Source organism: Ursus americanus, chromosome 24 (assembly GCF_024610735.1).
Source record: "Ursus americanus isolate L20-20 chromosome 24, mUrsAme1.1.p, whole genome shotgun sequence".
In the NCBI taxonomy this organism is placed as follows: domain Eukaryota; kingdom Metazoa; phylum Chordata; class Mammalia; order Carnivora; family Ursidae; genus Ursus; species Ursus americanus.
Window position 1 is genome coordinate 15662821 of NC_142150.1, and position 20082 is coordinate 15682902.

Consider the following 20082-nt stretch of genomic DNA (forward strand, 5'->3'; position numbering starts at 1 on the left):
ATTCCAGTTACTCTTATGAGTTATGAAAGCTGTTTCCAACACAGTAGTTTAAATCTTGATAGAATGCTTGGAAATAAAATGTAAGAATGGATGAAATGCCACAATTTTCTTTTTTTTATTAACATAGAACATTATATTTTAAGGTGCATTATGATTTGATACATGTATATATTGCAAAACATAGTTATTACCTCAGAGAGCTACAATTTTTCATGTGATAAGAATTTTTTTCCCAAATAGGAGTCAGTTACTTGCTTTATACACACACACACACACACACACACACACACACACACACACACACACATATATTCTTATTAACATATAGTATATTATTTGTTTCAGAGGTACAGGTCTGTGATTCATCAGTCTTACACAATTCACAGCACTCACCATAGCACATACCCTCCCCAGTGCCCATCACCCAGCCACCCCATCCCTCCCACCCCCCTCCACTCGAGCAACCCTCAGTTTGTTTCCTGAGATTAAGAGTCTCTTACGGTGTGTCTCCCTCTCTGGTTTCTTCCCATTTCATTTTTTCCATTCTTCCCCCTTGGTCCTCTGCCTTGTTTCTCATATTCCACGTATCAGCGAGATCGTATCATAATTGTCTTTCTCTGATTGACTTACTTCGCTTAGCATAATACCCTCTAGTTCCATCCATATCATTGCAAATGGCAAGATTTCATTTTTTGATGGCTGCATAATATTCCATTGTATATATATATACACTACATCTTCTTTACCCATTCCTCTGTCGATGGACATCTAGGCTCTTTCCATAGTTTGACTATTGTGGACATTGCTGCTATAAACATTGGGGTGCACGTGCCCCTTCAGATCACTACATTTATATCTTTGGGATAAATACCAGAAGATAAGCAAGAACATCCAGCCAAGACCAAGTTTACTGAGAAATGCCACAATTTTCTAATGAAACAGTTCCTTGAATATATGCATACACAACCCAGTAGATTTACAGTGGAAAATATTAATTTTTCCTGTCCTCTTTTCCTCTTTTTTACAAAATCTATTCATAGGTGCATTTCCACCCTCTGCTGTTTTTGCACGGAAAGACTTGCTCCAACGATCTACCCATATTGCTACCAAGACTTTCCAAGCTTTCCGAATATTTGTGAACAATGAGCTCAATGAACTTTATACAGGATTGAAGACAGCTCAGAAGTTTCTGAGACCTGGTGGCCGCCTTGTTGCCCTTTCCTTCCATTCATTAGAGGATCGCATTGTGAAACGATTCCTGCTTGGGATAAGCATGACAGAAAGGTTTAACCTCAGTGCTAGACAGAAGGTGATACAAGCATCACAATTGGGTTCAGGTCATGAAAACAAGGAAGGAGCCTTTATAGGCAGAGCCCCTTTAATGTGGGAATTGATACACAAGAAAGTACTTACTCCAGAAGATCAGGATGTACAGGATAACCCCAGAGCACGCTCAGCCAAGCTTAGAGCAGCCATCAAATTATGAGAAAGTTTTCATCATTTGACCCTTCAAGTTTTTCCTTCACAGTTTCTCTTTTTTTTTTATGTGATATTACTGAACAACTTAATAGTAGAAAGTATGAGAGATATATATAGAAAGAGATGTACTATATATGTGGGGAAATTAAGAGTATTTACCATCATTTTCCTCAGAAAGAAAATGTCAGAAATATTAGCATGACACAGGAAGTTCAACTAAAGGAGCAGCAGCAGCTCAAAACTGGAAAAATGTGTTTAGTGTTTATGTGAGCATTACATTTAACTTTTGAAATGCATTCCTTTCTCTAATCAGGAAATTTTTTTAAAAGAAGAGTACTATGTGTATTTATCTAAATATGTAAACTCAAGCTGTCAAAAGAGAGAGATTATCATTTATCTGCATGCTCTAAATTCTGAATTTAGATATTCAGATTTGCAACAGACTTTCTGTGGATCAAATAATTAGTAATGATCATGGAAGAAATTTTAATTTCTATTTAGGAATAATTAAGTAGTACTGTAGTTCTTCTTAAATATAGGTTTTAAATTTTCAGGTATTATTTTTAAAATGCATCATACTGATGTCACTTTTGAAATTATAGTATTCATTGTTTTAAAGGGATTTCACAATATGATATATACCATTTTTTCACATTGCAAAGAAAAAATGCAGAATTGCTCTAATAGCTCTCATAGAGAATGTTTCATGAAACTTATGTTTATTTTAATAATATACCAGAATGCCTTTGACACATAATAAAATCTGTCATCTTTTGAATCCTTCATTTTTTAATTGAGCTATTCAAAATAATTCAACCAAGTCTATTTGAAATAGAAAAGAGTATTACATATTAAAGATATTAAAATGAATATGCCCCTAATGTTTTTACTTACCCAATAGTAACTGTAATAGTAAAATGTTTATTTAGGAGACATTCACTTGGTAAAGGATTCTTTAACATATTAAGGAGATTGATTCATGATTCCCATGTCAACTTTTTATGTGTAAATATGCATTTCTAATTTTTTCAGTTATTCACCAAGTACTAACTAGTCAAAGAAACAAAGGTGAATAAAATACATACCTCACAGTACCTGTCCTATAGAGTATATGGTCTAGTGGGAAGAGTAATGGTAGTTAAATAATCACAGAAATCAATATAAAACTAACACAGTGGTAAAAGCTACAAAGAAGCAGTACAGGGTACTGCAAGGACATCTGGTAGGGATTTCACTTACTGAGGGAAACTGGGTCTGTCCTTGTGATTCTTGAATTATGACTTGAAGGGTGAATAAGAGATATAATTAAAGGATACATTGGCATGTAGATTAAAGGTATATATAAATGATTGCTTTCTTAAGCAATTATCCCTAAAATCATATTTATATTACTAATATGCTTAATAAACTATTCAAATATAGGAAAAATTCATCTTCTCATTATGATGACAGATTCTGAATTGGTGAGTTTAAGTGAATAAAATATCAACATAAGTATGGGCAAAGGATAAAAACTAAATACTTGAATTCACCTTAGATTTACTTTATCTACCTCTCTAATATTTAACTTAAATTCTCAAGCTCGTTTGCCACTTTGTAGACTTTATTCAAATCTGAGCAATTCTGCAGTGGAATTGATTTCTTATTGTGCAGAATTAGAAAATATTCTAGGGAGCAGTGTCCTCAAATTAGAAAAAAAGGAATGTATCTAGGTTACTCCACTGAATCTTCCTGAAAGAACATTTAAGTTTCTCTTGCATATAAGTCATATTTGTGAATGAGAAAGATTCCCAAAGGTACATTCCCATCCAAGTATCTGTTTAGAAAATAAGAGATCACACTCTTAAATTCAACAATGATTTACCTGTTTTATCTGTCATTTTTGGATCCTGTATACAATGGGGATTTTTTTCTTTTATGTTAAATGGAAAGTGACTGCACTGGGTTGAATAGTATTCCCCCAAAAAATTCACATCTTTCTCGGAAGGTATTTGGCAGTATGATCACTATAAATTTAAGTAGTTCAGCTGAAGTCATACCTGAGCAGAGCAGGCCCTTAATCCAATCTGTGTGGTGTCCTTATAAGAAGAGAAGAGTTGGGCTCCTGGGTGGCTCAGTTGGTTAAGTGTCTGCCTTTGGCTCAGGAAAAGGATCGAGCTCCACAATTGGGCTCCCTGCTTAGTAGGGAGTGTGCTTCTCCCTGACCCTTCTCCCTCTGACGCTCTCTCTCTCTCACTATCTCTCTCAAATGAATAAATAAAATCTAAAAAAAAAAAAAAAAGAAGAAGAAGAAGAAGAGAAACAGAGATGCAGGGAAGAATGGCACATGAAGATAAAAACAGACATTAGAATGATAGATCTACAAGCCAGGGGACACCAAGGATTGCTGGCAACCATTAAAAGCTATGTGAGAAGCATGGAAGAGATTCTCCCTCAGTTTTAAGTAGGAGCCAACAACTTTGCCGACACCTTGATTTCAGACCTTCCGACTCCGGAACCATGACAGAATACATTTCTGTTGTTGAAAGCCACGCAATGTGTGGTAATTTGTTACAGCAGCCCTGGGAACCTATTACTGTGATAGAAGAAAATCTTGACTATGCATGAAAAAAATCATTCCTTCAATAAACACAAAATTGTTTTAAAATGTTGTAATGTAAAAATATAGGAGCTACTTTCTGTAATTAGGCTGTTTATCACAATGATTCTTGCCTGCTTCTTAGTCTTTGCTGTAGAATGCATAATAAAATACATGAATGAGTTTTAAATGGTTAATGCTGGAAAATGTTTTTGTGAAATCCAAACAATACATACAGAAAATAAACACTGATTATTAAAACGAATGTGTATTTCTTTTCCAATAAAATATAGTGAATATAAAACAAGCAATTGTTTTACATTTCTGAATTTCTTATCAGCTGCTTTCTACCAGTCATTTTAATACAGCATCAATACCATTGTGTAATACATCAGTTCTTAAATGGTACATCAGTTCTTAGTTCATCGCTTATTAAGAAATTAAATTTAATAACTGTACACAGTTTTTAGTTGATATTTTTATTTTGTATATTCATTTTGTTTTAAATATTGTATATTAGTTACTGTATAGTCTTTGGAGTTCTAGGGTCTTTTGGGAGACATGAATTGTATCTATATCTCTTTTCTATTTCATATAATATATGATATGTGATTTATGGTCAAAGTCATTTATATTGAATTATTTATTATGTTACAACCAATAGTTTATATGAGAATACAGTATGCTTAAGTAGGTTTTTTATATCTCTTAAAATTCACTTGCAAGCATTTGAAAGTCATATTTTCTTTGGTGTTTGCAGAGTTTTACATATTTTCAGAGGTTTATAAAATTCTTTTTTCTGATTTTTGTTTTTGAATAAGTAGAAATAATGAGTCTACACTGCAGATTTCTAAAAAAAATTAATTTCATTTCAGATCTCTCAAAAAATATGAGATAGTTCTTTAAAAGAGAAAAAGATTTTATTTATTTGTCAGAGAGAGAGAGTACACATAAGCAGGGGGAGCGGCAGGCAGAGGGACAACCAGGCTCTCCGCTGAGCAAGGAGCCTGATGCAGAACTCAGTCCCAGGACCCTGGAAAAATGACCTGAGCCTAAGGCAGATGCTTAACAGACTGAGCCACCCAGGCATCCCAAAACATGAGATAGTTCTTAATGGAACATTCAAAATATACGACAAATGAAAAAATTATACCTGTACTTTTATTTCATTAAAAAAATATATGTATGTATTCATTACATAACATGTATTAAAAGCTGACTATTTTGGTGGGGGGGTTCTTGGCTGGCTCAGTTGGAAGGGCATGCAGCTCTTGATCTTGGGGTCATGAGTTCGAGCCCCATGTTGGGTGTAGAAATTACTTATATAAATAAACTTTTTTTTAGGACTATTTAGGAAGAAATCCAAAACACTTGTCACTTCTCTTCTTTTTTATAGTTTTATTTTATACAATATTATCCATTAAATTAATGGATTTACTCAATTTAAGGTGATTGACATTTTTTGACTTTTTTAATTGAAGTATCGTTAACATACAATGTTCTGTTGGTTTCAGGTTTGCAACATAGTGATTCCACAATTCTATACATTATACTATGCTCACCACGGTAAGTGTAATTACTATCTGTCACCTTACAACACTATTATAATATTATGGACTATATTCCCTACACTGTACTTTTCATTCCTGTGACTTAACTGTAGTCTGTACCTCTTAATCCCCTTTACCTAATTCACCCATCCTGCTAATCCCCTGCCCTCTGGAAATCACTCAGTTCTCTGTATTTATGATTGTTTCTGGGTTGGTTTTTGGTTTGGTTTGGTTTGGTTTTGGTTGTTGTTTGTTTTTGTTTTTTTTTTTTAAGATCCCACATAAAAGTGAAATTATATGTTATTTCTCTTTGACTTGTTTTACTTAGCATAATACCCTCTAGTTCCAGCCGTATTGTCACAAATAGCATGATACCATCCTTTTTATGGGTGAGTAATATTCCATTGTATGCAAATACCACATCTTATTTATCCATTCATCTATTGATGAACACTTGGGTTGCTTTCATAGCTTAGCTATTGTAAATAATGCTGCAATAAACATAGAGATGCATATATCTTTTTGAGTTAGTTGGTTTCATTTTAGGAGGCTAAATACACAGTGCTGGAATTGCTGAGTTGTGTGTCATTTCTATTTTAATTTTTTGAGGAAACTCCATACTACTTCTACACCAATTTACATTCCCACCAATAGTGCATGAGGGTTTCCTTTTCTCCACATCCTTGCCAACACTTGTTATTCCTGGTCTTTTTGATACTGGACATTCTGACAGGAGTAAGGTAGTATCTCATTGTGATTTTGATTTGCGTTTCCCTAATGATTAGTGATGTTGAGCATTTTTTCATGTGTCTGTTGGCCATCTATATATCTTCTTTGGAAAAATGTGTATTCAGGTTCTCTTCCCATTTCTTCATTGGATTATTTGTTTTGGTGTGGAATTGTGTAAGTTCTTTATATATTTAGGGTATTAATCCTTTATTAGATATTCTTTTTATCTTATTTTTTTAACTGTATATTTTAAATTTACTTAGGGCCATTTGCACATTTTTATAGAATATTTAATTTACTCTAACAGATGACAAGACAGCTCCCTTCAGTGGGACCCTGGCCTGAACATATTTGCTTTACTTATATAGTAAACGGATAACATTAAAAATGAAGTATTTGATTTGTTCTTCTTGTTTTTAAACTCCTTTTCCCTTTCTCTGTTCACATTGATATGTGAATTTCTTATACCAACTGAGGTGGCATATGTTTCAAATTTCCTGTAGAAAAAGAAATCTGAGGCAATATTAGCTTGTACTCACAAACCCAGTCCTACCTGTTAGAATCTTTGTAATGGATAAGAATTAACTAAAATTGCTTATGGTCAAAATTGTGTAGTTATTTTAATTAAGCGACTTTTCTATTGAGTTTTTGTGATTGCTGTATTAATCTAATGGATTAGTTGTGTGTATGCAACACTCTATAATAGAAAGGGGTAAGTGTTAAAGAATAAAAGGGAATTTTGTGAAGTGCCTCATAAATATAAATTTTGTGATAGAAATCTTGATCAGAGATATATTTTTCTAAGAACCACAATGCCATATGTTCGATGTTGAATGAAGCATGGTTTGTAAAAAATCAGCATCATATTCTAAAGAGGCTGGATTGTATAACAAGCATAACTATTTTTATATTATTTTCTCAAATTTCATCTGTTTATAGCTACTATTTCCAACTAATGTTTGGTAACACACAGCATGATCTGCAGGAATACTAAGAGAAAGTTTAAATATAAATTATTTTTTTATAAGTCTGGTTATAGCATAAATTTCCCAAACCATTAAAAAGTTCAATAGAATTAATTATTTAAGATGCAATGGTGAGGGGCGCCTGGGTGGCACAGTGGTTAAGCATCTGCCTTTGGCTCAGGGCGTGATCCCAGCGTTGTGGGATCGAGCCCCACATCAGTCTCCTCCGCTATGAGCCTGCTTCTTCCTCTCCCACTCCCCCTGCTTGTGTTCCCTCTCTCACTGGCTGTCTCTATCTCTGCCAAATAAATAAATAAAATCTTAAAAAAAAAAAAAAAAGATGCAATGGTGATAGTTCATAATGCCTGTTATTTAGATGGACCTTAAAATTCTTCACAGACTTTTTGGCCATAATCTACCAAAATCATTGGACAATAAAATAAAGAAATAAAATTTAATGCTCTGATATGCAAAGCAGAAGGTTGCCTCTTTGCTAATGTCATATTTCCTTAAGCAATTCTTTACCTTAAATACTGAACAAGTTTTCTACCATTGGCTTATGCCTTATTAAATATAACATTGCCCAGGCACTAAAGTACAAAGGTAAAATCAAACGATGGAACATGCTCCATCTTGAATTGCTTCTGTCCATTAAACTCCATCCTTATGCTTTGGACAATATACTTACTTGTCTGCCTTGCACAGGGTGAAAATTTGCGTTGTTAAACTATCAAATAGTATGATTCCTTATTCTTTCACAAGGAAAAATGTTATCATCCAACTCTTACAGGTGCTAAATTGAGGAGGAGTCTGTATAGCAGTATAAATTACACCATTGGCTTTGAACTCAGGAAACAAGTTTGAATTCCAGGTCTGCATATATTAGTTGGATATACAAACTTGGGCATGCTCTTTAATCTCTTGAATCCTCATTTATTTCACTTTAAAATGAGGATAATATTGGTACTTTCTCATCAGGTTGCTATGAATCAAATAGAAAATATTCCATAAATATTTATGACTTAACTGAAAGTTGTAATTACCAAAATGTAACTCACATTTCTGGACATCATGATTAAGGATGTGTATGCTTTATTCTTGGTAATTTTAAGCTCAGCCTCTGACTAGCAGCAATTGTGACTGGGTTATAGTCAGCTTTATTATTTGGAAACTTTATCCCCTTTTGTTATTTATTTAATACCCCCAGTGTTTGCAATACATTGACAAGGTATATAAAACACAGTCATTGCTCTTGTGGAGTTCCCATTTATAACAAAACAAAATGGGGAAAAATTAACCAGTTGCTAAAGTTATTTGATCTTCATTTAGGTTGGAGAAAGTATTTGTCCTCCTACACTTCCTTATCAGTAGGTAGCCAACCTATGTGATCCTTATATTAAGATTCTTCAAAATACATTTTGAGGGGGGGAAAGGAAATGAGTACTTTGTGAAATAAGAGATAGAAGATTGCTGTAGGAATATAAAAAAGTTTCTGACTTCTGCACTTTAAAGCCAATAAGAAGGACTAAATATGTGTGTTGCAGATGTTAAAGGGAAAATAACTAGTGAAAGGTAAGGGAACTATTTATACTTAGAATGGGTTGATGACCTTTTCTACAGCACCACAGAAGCAGATACTAAAGAGCTGAATCCATGTAATTCCCACCTCCTTATCTTCATCTTGGCATTTATAAATCTTGTCCTTTATCTCTATTTTATACTCCTACATCTCAGTGGAGAGATTAACCTTGCTCCTTTTCTATTTTCTCTGGGACTCAGTTCAACTAATTTTGCTTGCCCCTCCAGTCTTTTATCTGTTCTCCACTGGTATCTTTCTTCCGTCTACAAACATACTCAAAAGTGCCCTAGGCTAAAAGCAAACAAGGACTTGGGTGTTCTGGGATTGAGTCCCTGTGTCTGGCTAGCTGCTCAGCAGGAAACCTGCCTCTCCCTCTGCCCTATGCTCCTGCTGCTGTGCTTTCTCTATCAAATAAATAAATAAAATCTTAAAAAAAAAAAAAAGAAAGAAGGCAAACAAGGACTGAAATCTCTCCTTGACTGTTTTCCTTACCAAAATACCACACCCATCATTCTGTTTTCTTTCATTACTTGCCTTCTTAAAAGTCTACGCTACCTTCAACTTCTCACCTGCCTTTCATTTATCCAATCCATAACCGTCTATAGAAACTGTTCTCCTAAGGATTACTAGTTGTCTCAACTTTTTTTATGGAACATTTCACAAATTTACATGTCATCCTTGCACCGGAGCCATAGTAATCTCGTCTGTATCATTTGAATTTTAGTGTATGTGCTGCTGAAGTAAGCACAATGGTGACCTCTTAATTATGATTACTATCTTTTAAGCTCTCCAGTTCCTATCTTCTTAGGATTACACATTCCCACAATGTAAAAAAAGAGTGACAGGAATTGGAGAGCTACTCCAGGGAACATTCTCATTCTAGATCTCAGTTGTTCTGGAAGCCCAGCTGTATCCATGCCCTTTCCATGATTTGGTTGGGTACCCAATTTTTAAGGTTTTATTTTAAAATGATCTCTACACCTAGTGTGGGGCTTGAACCCACAACCCTGAGATCAAGAGTCACATACTCCACCAACTGAGCCACCTAGGTGCCCCAATGTGCAACCATTGTTGGACTCTATAAGCCACTGTATTCCGTTCCTCTTCCCTATCACCTTTTTTTTTTAATGAAATCACTTCAGGTTGAATTTCTGTTATATACAATTAAACCATTACAGGTTTGGAACAGATGACTTTTAAGGATTATTTCACCTAAATGTTTAATAATTCCTGAAGATATGTTCTTTAACTTTCCTTGTTTACTGATTCACCTAAATGTGGTCTTCATGATCTTAATAAACATTTATGAATCATTTTACATGCACAATTGTACCATACATTTCTAGTTTCTAAGCAATAAAATAAGCTCCTCAAATTTATCAAAGTAGAGGTCACATGTCTTTCTCATTAGTCTTTCTAACCAGATTTGAAAATGTCCATCTGAGAGGGTCTGTCCAATCCATGGAGCTTTCATTTAAATGATGGCAAACGTCTTATGTTCCTGCACAGTGCTGATATGTTAAGGGAAAAAATGAATATGTCCTCTTTCTGGATTTACACATATTCTTTATGATTCTGCTTAATGGCACCATATCTACTTCTTTACCTATAAAATTATTTTCACACAGAAACCCCTTTGATGATGAAGAAAACCATGTTTTAGAGCCAGCAAGGTGGTTTTCCCATTTCCTGTTACGTATATACATATATTTTTTTATGACAGGGAGGGGTCATATAGAAAAAAAAAAAACCTATAGTGAACATTGAACTTATCTAGTTATTCTAGAATCTATCATTGTTCCTTTGAAGAAATTCAACATTTGCCTTACAACCAGAGAATAAACATCAGCTGCTGGAGAAAGCTATTGAATTTCAAAATCCCTTTGAAATGTCACATTAACCTGTTTAACTTTCAGTCAGTTCTTTAAAATATCAAACATTTCCTGATGACTCCCAGATCTAAGACTGCTTATATTTCTCTAACTTAAAAGTTTGTTTCCTTCACTTGCAAACCAACTGTGGTGAATGAATCAGCACTGTTTAGGCCTGGGAAAAGTGGATCACAGCTGTAATCTGTGTGCAGTCTTTCTACAGGTTACTTCAATTTGTGAATGTTGAACAAGGTCAAATGCTGAATCTGTTGATTTGGCTAAAACTGCAGTTCTAGCCTTCTATTTAACCCTCCATTAAATTTTAACCTTTAAAGCTGTATTTGTTTCATAGATTGTCTTTTATTCTGAGATGTGTAGAAGTCAGGCAACAACCATTAACTTATTATTTTACTCATCTTTTGAGCATCCACTTGCTAGGTGCTAGGGGTAAAAGAGTAAAAGAAAAGCCGCGCCCCTTGTTCTTGAAGAGCCACATTATAAACTGAGAAACAGATATGTAAATTCTGAGAAGTTAAAATATAATGGGTTAAATTCTGTAATCAAGGTTAAAATATTGAGAACACAAAGGAATGAATAAGTGAATGAAATTTTCTTCTTTCAAGCAGAATTGGATTTATAACAACCATTTATTGTGAGAGCTACAGAAGTTTGTGCGGAATCATCAATAGCTTAGTGTCTTGGGACATAATCAACACCAAATGCCTTTCCTTTTAATGCCATCAATAGTCTTCCTGTCTTACACTTATTGTTGGTTATTCTTGTTCACTGAGCTCCATGCACTTTCATTTTCATGATGCATGTATACACGTGTTCACATTATTAAGAAGGCTGATACTCATAGACATGGATGACTACCTTACAATAATTGTTAAATATCCTGTCTGGGTGAGCCATTTCATCCTAGAATTAGGATTCCTTTTTTATTTTTTTTAATTACTTGGAGTACAGTTGACATACAATGTTAGTTTCAGGTGTACAACGTAGTGGTTGATTCAACAACTCTGTACTATGCTATGCTCATCACAAGTGTAGCAGCCATCTGTCACCATAGAACACAATTAAAATACCATTGACTATATTCCCTATGCTGTACCTTTCACCCCCATGACTTATTCATTCCCTAACTGGAATCCTGTACCTCCCACTCCCTTTCACCCATTTTGCTCATCCCCCACACTCTCTTCTCTGGCAACTGCAAGTTTGTTCTCTGTATTTATGAATCTGTTTCTGCTTTTTGTTCATTTGTCTTATTTTTTAGATTCAATATATAAGTAAAATTATATATTTCTCTTCTCCATCTGACTTATTTCACTTATAATACCCTCTAGTTCCATCCATGTTGTTGCAAATGACAAGATTTCATTCTTTTTCATGGTGGAGTTGTATTCCACTGTGTATATATACCACTTCTTCTTTATCAATGGACACTTAGGTTACTTCCTTATCTGGGTTATTGTAAATAATACTGCACTAAACACAAGATGCATTTATCTTTTTTGAATTAGTGTCTTCATTTTCTTTGGGTACATACCCAGTAGTTGAATTACTGGATCGTTTGGTATTTATATTTTTAATTTTTTAAGGAAACTCCAAACTGTTTTTCACAGTGCCTGCACCAATTTTCATTCCACCAATAGTGCACAAGGGTTCCTTTTTCTTCACATCCTAGCCAACACTTGTTATTTCGTGTGTGTGTGTGTGTGTGTGTGTGTGTGTGTGTGTATGTGTTTATTTTAACCATTCTGACAGTGATAACTCATTGTGGGTTTTGATTTGCATTTTCCTGATGATGAGTGATGTTGAGCATCTTTTCATGTGCCTGGTAGCCATCTGTATATCTTCTTTGGAAAAGTGTTTATTAAAAATATTTAGGAATAAACTTAACCAAGGCTGTGAAAGACTTGTACCTATACTCTGAAAATGATAAAACATTAATGAAAGAAATTGAAGACAACAGAAATGGAAAGATATTCCAAGCTCATGGATTGGAAGAGCCAATATTGTTAAAATGTCCATAGTACCCAAAGCAATCTATAGATTCAGTGCAACTCCTATCAAAATACCAATTCACAATCCTAAAATTTTTTTGGAACCCCAAAAGATTCTGCAATCTTAAGAAAGAATAACAAAGATGAAAGTATCACAATATTAGATTTCAAACTAAAGTACAAGCTGTTGTAATCAAAATGGTGTGGTACTGGCACAAAAATAGACACATAAATCAATGGAACAGAATAGAAAGCCCAGAAATAAACCCACACTTATATGGTCAATTAATCCATAACAAAGGAGGCAAGAATACACAAGGCAAGAAAAACTGGACAGCTACATGAAAAAGAATAAAACTGGACCACTGTCTTATACCATACACAAAAATAAACTCAAAATGGATTAAAGAACTAAATGTGAGACCAGAAACCATGAAACTCCTAGAAAAAAATAAAGTAATCTCATTCATAATGGCCTTAGCAACATTTTTCTAGATATATCTCCTCAGGCAAGGGAAACAAAAGCAAAAATAAATGGGATTACACCAAAATAAAAACCTTTTGTACAGTGAAGGAAACCATTAACAAAATGAAGAGGCAACTTAATGAATGGGAAAAGATATTTGTAAGTGATATATCTGGTAAGGGGTTAATATCCAAAATATGTGAAGAATTTATACAACTCAACATGAAAACCATGACAAAAATAATTTGATTAAAAAGTAGAATTAGACAGGGCACCTGTGTGGCTCAGTTTGTTAAGCATCCAACTCTTTGTTTTGGCTCAGGTCATGATGTCAGGGTCGTCTGACTGAGCCCATGTTGGACTCTGTGTTCAGCAGTGAGTCTGCTTGAGATTCTCTCTTCCTCTGCCCCTCCCCCTGCTTGTGTGCACACTCTCTGTCTCTCTCTCAAATAAATAAATCTTTTTTTAAAAAGTAGTATTAGGATCCTTGATATTTTTGAATCTATGGTCTCCTTTGAGAATCTAATTAAAATTCGATCCTCTCTAAAGAAGGCACACACAGACTAATTTTGTATAATATCAAGGGGTTATAAAATCCTCTCATGTCTATCATGGGCTCCAGTTCAGTGACTCTAGCACTAGAAAAACATCTCAGTTCAAGTCATATTTCCCAAATTTGACCCTGTGAAACATCTAAGGATAAAGGCTGACAATTTCTACCTTTTAACTTCACCTGGTTCCTTCATTCCTGGATGGTTCAAGCTCCCTACATTGTTTTGAGGATCCCAATTTTGGTATCAGCCAACTTGGTCAGTGTCCCAACAAAGCTAATCTGAGCTCTTGTAGCAGTTTTGTGCTAGGCACAAAGAATAGAAGAGATAAAAATCATCCCTGAGGACACGAGTAGATCAAATATTCCAGACTAGTGCTGTCTAATGGGAATACAATGTAATCCACAAGTTCGAGTCACATTGTAATTTCTAATTTTGAGAAATCATATTGAGAAAAGTAGAATGAAACAGTTCAAATTAATTTCAATAGCATAATCTATTTTAAATAATATATATATATTTCAACATGTAATCAATATTTTAAAAATATCAAGATATTTTATATTCCTTCTTTTGTACTAAGTCTTTGAAATCTGGTATGTATTTTACACTTAGAGCACATATCAATTTGGACTAGCTACATTTCAATAACACAGTACTACCAGTGACTAGTGGCTACCATATTGGACAGCACAATTTTAAGCCCAGAATAAATGCCAATCTTTCTGTATGTCTGGCTTTGTTATAGCAGTGATTAATTCTTCACCTTTTAAAAAATCCTTTCTCCCAATATTATCTGGGAAGAAATGAATAAACATTTATTTTCTTCTGTTGTACTGCATCTCACATTGGCAAGGATGCAAGCCATGCCCCCTGAAATCATGGAGTGCAGTGACCTTACCAGGAAGAAGCTGCATCTTTTCATCCCTCTCCTCTAAAGGGTCAATGAATTTGGAACAGCTACAAAACAGCTTTAAAAATGAGTAATATTCCATTGTATATATGGACCACAACTTCTTAATCCAGTCATCTGTTGAAGGGCATCTCGGCTCCTTCCACGACTTAGCTATTGTGGACAATGCTGCTATGAACATTGGGGTGTATATGACCCTTCTCTTCACTACGTCTGTATCTTTGGGGTAAATACCCAGTAGCGCAATTGCTGGATCATAGGGTAGCTCAATTTTTAACTTTTTAAGGGACCTCTACACTGTTTTCCAAAGTGGCTGTACCAACTTGCGTTCCCACCAACAATGTAAGAGGGATCCCCTTTCTCCACATCCTCTCCAACATTTGTTGTTTCCTGCCTTGTCAATTTTTGCCATTCTAACTGGTGTAAGGTGGTATCTCAAAGTGGTTTTGATTTGAATTTCCCTGATGGCTAATGATTTTGAGCATTTTTTCATGTGTCTGTTAGCCATTTGTATGTCATCATTGGAAAAGTGTCTGTTCATATCTTCTGCCCATTTTTTGATTTGTTTATTTGTTTCTTGTATATTCAGTCCATATATACAATGGAATATTACTCAGTCATCAAAAAGAATGATTTCTCAACATTTGCTGTAACATGGACGGGACTGGAGGAGATAATGCTGAGCGAAATAAGTCAAACAGAGAAAGACAATTATTATATGGTTTCAATCATTTATGGAACATAAGCAGGAAGATCGGTAGGGGAAGAAAGGGAAGAAGAAAGGGGGATAAACAGAAGGGGGAATGAACCATGAGAGACTATGGACTCTGGGAAACAAACTGAGGGCTTCAGAGGGGAGGGAGGTGGGGGAATGGGATAGGCTGGTGATGGGTATTAAGGAGGGCACATATTGCATGGTGCACTGGGTGTTATACACAAGTAATGAATCATGGAACTTTACATCAAAAACTAGGGATGTACTGTATGGTGACTAACATAATATAATAAAAAATATTAAATAAAAAAAATTAAGAGAAAAATGAAATAACCAAAACAGATCTTTGTAACCACTTCCAAAATCAAACTAATTCATGCTATCATCCTCTCTAAAAATTGCTTCTGGCTGACTACACCAGGGTTACCCTTTTGATCAGCATTAAAAGATAAGTATATATTCTGGGTATATCAATGCATTCCTGGCCAGGAAACAAATAACCACAGCATATATGAAGCCAGGAATGATGGTTATAGTGGAAGATATTTAAAACACATGATTATTTTGGTTTTGTTTTTTATTAGTTTCAGAGGTAAAATTTAGTGATTCATCAGTTGCATATAACAGCCAGTGCTCATTACATCAAGTGCCCTCCTTAATGCCCATCACCCAATTTTCCCTTCCCCCCACTCCCCTCCCCTCCAGCAACCCTCAGGTTTTTTTGTAGAGTTGTGTCTCTTATGGTTTGCCTCTGTCTCAATTTTCATCTTATTTTATTTTTCATTCCCTTCCCCTATGCTCATCTGTTTTGTTTCTTAAATTCCACATATAGGTGAAATCATACAGTATTTGTCTTTCTCTGACTTATTTCATTTAGCATAATACCCTCTAGTTCCATCCATGTCGTTGCAAATGGCAAGTTTCATTTTTGTTTTTTTATGGCTGAGTCATAGTCCATTGAATATGTATACCACATCTTCTTTATCCATTTATCTGTCGATGGATATCCGGGCTTTTTCCATATTTTGGCTATTGAAGATATTGTTGCTGTAAACATTGGGGTGCATGTGCCCCTTCTAAATCACTTTGTATCATTTGGATAAATACCTAGCAAGTGATTATTTTTTTTAAAGAGAGGATGGGAATCTTCCTTCCCCCACCCCTTCACCGCTCATAAAATATTGCTGTCTTATTCAGGTATTGTAGAATATTTAACTGAATAATCTTGAAGACCAATTGCCAAAACTACAGCTTATATGCAGCAACTATTTTACAGGTACTTCTTCAGCATATTTTTCAGTTAAGCTACTTCTTGTATGCATTCATTTTTGGAATAACAATTTTCATGCCATTGAATGAAAAAATTCCCAAAATTATCGTAGCCACCAACTTTTACCCAATGATATACTCTGTTGTGTTTTTAAATGGCATCATTTGGAACAGACATATCATACTTTGAGGAAAGGGCACATCGTTAAGTTTGTTAAAAGCTACAACGGACATCTTGAATCTTAGAGTTAAAAAATCTCTCTGCTAGCAGTTAATAGATGTTAATAAGAATTATTTTCAAAATAGTGCCTGCAATATTACAGTGTTAATTGCATTACTCAGTGAAAAAAATTCTGTGAGTCATAGTTTATAGTTGTTACTTATGCAATTTGGAGAACTTTTCAGGCACTTGATAAAGAATGAGGGGACTCCAAGCCTGATAAGATGAGTCTAGAAAGACCGTTTCCTTTCTTTAATAGGGTTTAGGAAATTTGCAATTAAGAATAGACTAAAGCAATTTAAAATTGTGTTATGAATACTCCGCAAACTCAACAGGACTTCAACAAGATCAGTTGATTCAATTGTTCCTAATTTCAAAATCAAGGATCCCCTGCTTTTGCTATTCCTTCTTCCCAGCTTTTTCCTACAAGATGAACCTAGTGTTTAAGGGGAAAAATGTTTTTCTACTAAATATAAATGAAATGTATTTCCCTATTTTATTAGTGAAAGATATGTATAATTACCAACCAGCTTCTGTTCAGTGTAAAACGACTTGTGTTACCATGATGGATCAAAATAATTCCAGAAAAAAGGATAGTTATGTGATATTTAAGTTAGCCTCCACAGATGGACCAAATATGAAAAACAGAAAACTTAAGTACATTAAGAAGCCAGGGCAAGTTGGTAGGCTCTCCAGGATTAGGTGTCCATGTTTACTAACTGCAGGTTGATTAGTGTGCTCATGGCTCAAAAAGACCTGATTCCTTTGTAACTAAAAGAAAAATAATTTAAAAAGAACAAAGGTGAAGTACTAAATGCTTGAGTTGAAGCTTTTTCACACCCCTCCCTGGAATATACTTCATTTCTTCTGTCAATTAAATCCTTTTCATCATCCTAAACCAAAATGTGGTACACATGAGAATATATCTTGCTTTCTGCTACTACAGGGAGCATAACTGACTAAGGATTCAAGCTGCTGCACTATGAAGTTTTTACCTGCATTTGCACCAAGGCAGTGCCTACCATGGGCTGATTCTCACCAATAATTGAGTGAGGTAGGAAAATGAATGCAGTCTTGTTCCTGAGAGACAGAGGAATGCTTTCACAGACAACTTTGGCTCAAGCAAGTCCTTGAGTCAAAGGTTTTTACTGCAACTTCCATGCAAACGTCCTTACCTCTCCTTCACTCAGGGTCAGATGTACATCATAGCCTGATGGCTCTCCCAGACTTCTTCACTTCCTCTCAATTTCCTTTCATGCAGGTATTTCTCTTAATAAACTTGTGCATTTAATTCTTTGCATCCATCCTTTTCTCAGAGAGCCTGGAATAATGCATCAACTCAGATTCCTTTCTTCAGTTCCTCAAACTGAATGTGGTCATAATACTGTGCAAAAGAAGGCAAAGGAAATGGCCCTTTATCATTTGACCCCACCACATTACTCGGGCTGCTTCTACCATCTCTGTGCTCCAGGTACACCCAGCTCTCTACAAGTACCCAAGACCCTACATCTTTGAAAATGCTATCCCCTTCCCTAAAATGACTGCCTCTCTGGTTTATATGACAGTGATTACAAGACTATATGTAATTCATCTCCTTTGGTAAGCCTTGCCTGACATCTAGAAGAATTTAGAGAGTGTCCTCCTCTTGCATCCATACTTTACTTAGCTCTCATGATCTTGGCACTTTTGAATACAGGCCAGATGTTTTTTAGAATGTCTTGAAGTTTGAATTCATCCAGTGTTTCCTCATTTTGGGGTATATAACCATTATTATACCTGTTACGTATTTTTGGCCAGACTGTCACACTATACTCTTCTCATTATATCTTACCAGTTGCACGTGATGGCTATTTGTCCCATTACTAGTGTTGTTCATTTTGACCACTTTATCAAGATGGTGTCTACCAGGTTTCTCTACTTTTTGTTCTATCTGTAACTACAAGTATTTTGTAGGGATGTACATTGAAATTTCTTGCCTGGGTTGATTATTACTACCAAATGGTGATTTTCTAAAACCATTATTCCTTCCACAGCTAATGGGAGGCTTTCCACTATATGAAAGAAATTTCTCTTCCTTCCAACTATTTAGTCATTCATTTATTTGTATCAACGGAGTACTTGCTAATTCAATGAGTTACAGTTTGTTACATCATTTATTTAAAGGCTACAATTGTCCTTTATTTGGCCAGTTAGAGGCCCCTCGAGTTTACTTCTGTGTTCTTTTGGCATGCCCTCATCATTCTTTGAGGATTTCCCTCCTTTCTGTTACTTAAGATGATCCAGGTTCATCATGTTCTTTTCCAGCCCCAGCCCTAGAATCAGTCATTTTTTCAAGGAGCTCTGATTCATTTCGCATTTGACACCAAGATAATGAGCACTATGTATTCATTACTAGTAGGATGCTACTGCTCCCAGGCTCTTTCAGCAGATAGCTAAGGAACTACACACACATTTACATCTATACTTACTTCTTTATCCATAATAGAAACTGTTAGCTCACTCTGGTACATCCAATGCCAACCCAATGCCAGGTGGGTTTATTCTAGCTTTATCTTTTTCCATATTTGTAACTCTTTCCAGTAATGAGAAACCTGACTCTTATTGTTCTTGATATATTTATTTATTTGCTCAATCTCCTGGGAGGTAGCCAATCTTCTGATATTGCTGTGCCACCACCCTCTTTGCAAATACACCTGCCCTGTGCTAAGCTTGGCCTCCTTGCACAGGCCTGCAGCCTACCTTGTCAGGTCCAACTCATGGCTATAGAACAACAGAAGGAAAAGTGCTAATAAATATTTTTTGAAGAAAGGAAAGAAACAAAGGGTAAGGGGAGAGGGAGAGATATAGCTGTTAGCATTCTTTATAGATTTCTTTAAACACTTAAAAAGAGAACAGCTTTAGGCTCAGATCCTTCTATAAAGAATAGTATCTATCTAGAAATTAATAACATTTTAATTTTGTTTTAATTGTCAGTGTATTTAAGTTGCCTGATCTATTTCTTTTCTTTAAATATATATATATTTTAAAGATTTTATTTAGCCAGCAAGAGAGGGAACACAAGCTGGGGAAGTGGGAGAGGAAGAAGCAGGCTCCCAGTGGAGGAGCCTGATGTGGGGCTCGATCCCATAACGCCGGGATCACGCCCTGAGCCGAAGGCAGACGCTTAACTGCTGTGCCACCCAGGCGCC

The 20082-nt window shown here is 35.2% G+C and overlaps 1 protein-coding gene and 1 non-coding gene across 7 annotated transcripts in view; one reads left to right on the plus strand and one right to left on the minus strand.

Moving 5' to 3' along the window:
- Positions 1–6124, plus strand: part of METTL15 (methyltransferase 15, mitochondrial 12S rRNA N4-cytidine) — a 182061-nt gene extending 175937 nt beyond the window's left edge. For 4 of the 6 annotated variants that reach the window (XM_045808588.2, XM_045808589.2, XM_045808586.2 and 1 more), the window contains exon 6: positions 1041–3763. In XM_045808588.2, coding sequence (XP_045664544.1) covers positions 1041–1486 — 446 coding nt within the window. In that variant the 3' untranslated portion in view covers positions 1487–3763. Of the gene's footprint in view, positions 1–1040; positions 3764–5571; positions 5624–5935 lie in introns of those variants that run through there. The other 2 variants (XM_087855361.1, XM_045808590.2) reach the window with 2 other exon arrangements.
- A 3397-nt stretch (positions 6125–9521) lies between these two features.
- LOC123799550 (U6 spliceosomal RNA) lies at positions 9522–9628 on the minus strand. Its single transcript, XR_006781639.1, has one exon. It is a non-coding gene; the product is annotated as a U6 spliceosomal RNA (small nuclear RNA).
- Positions 9629–20082: the final 10454 nt, after the last annotated feature.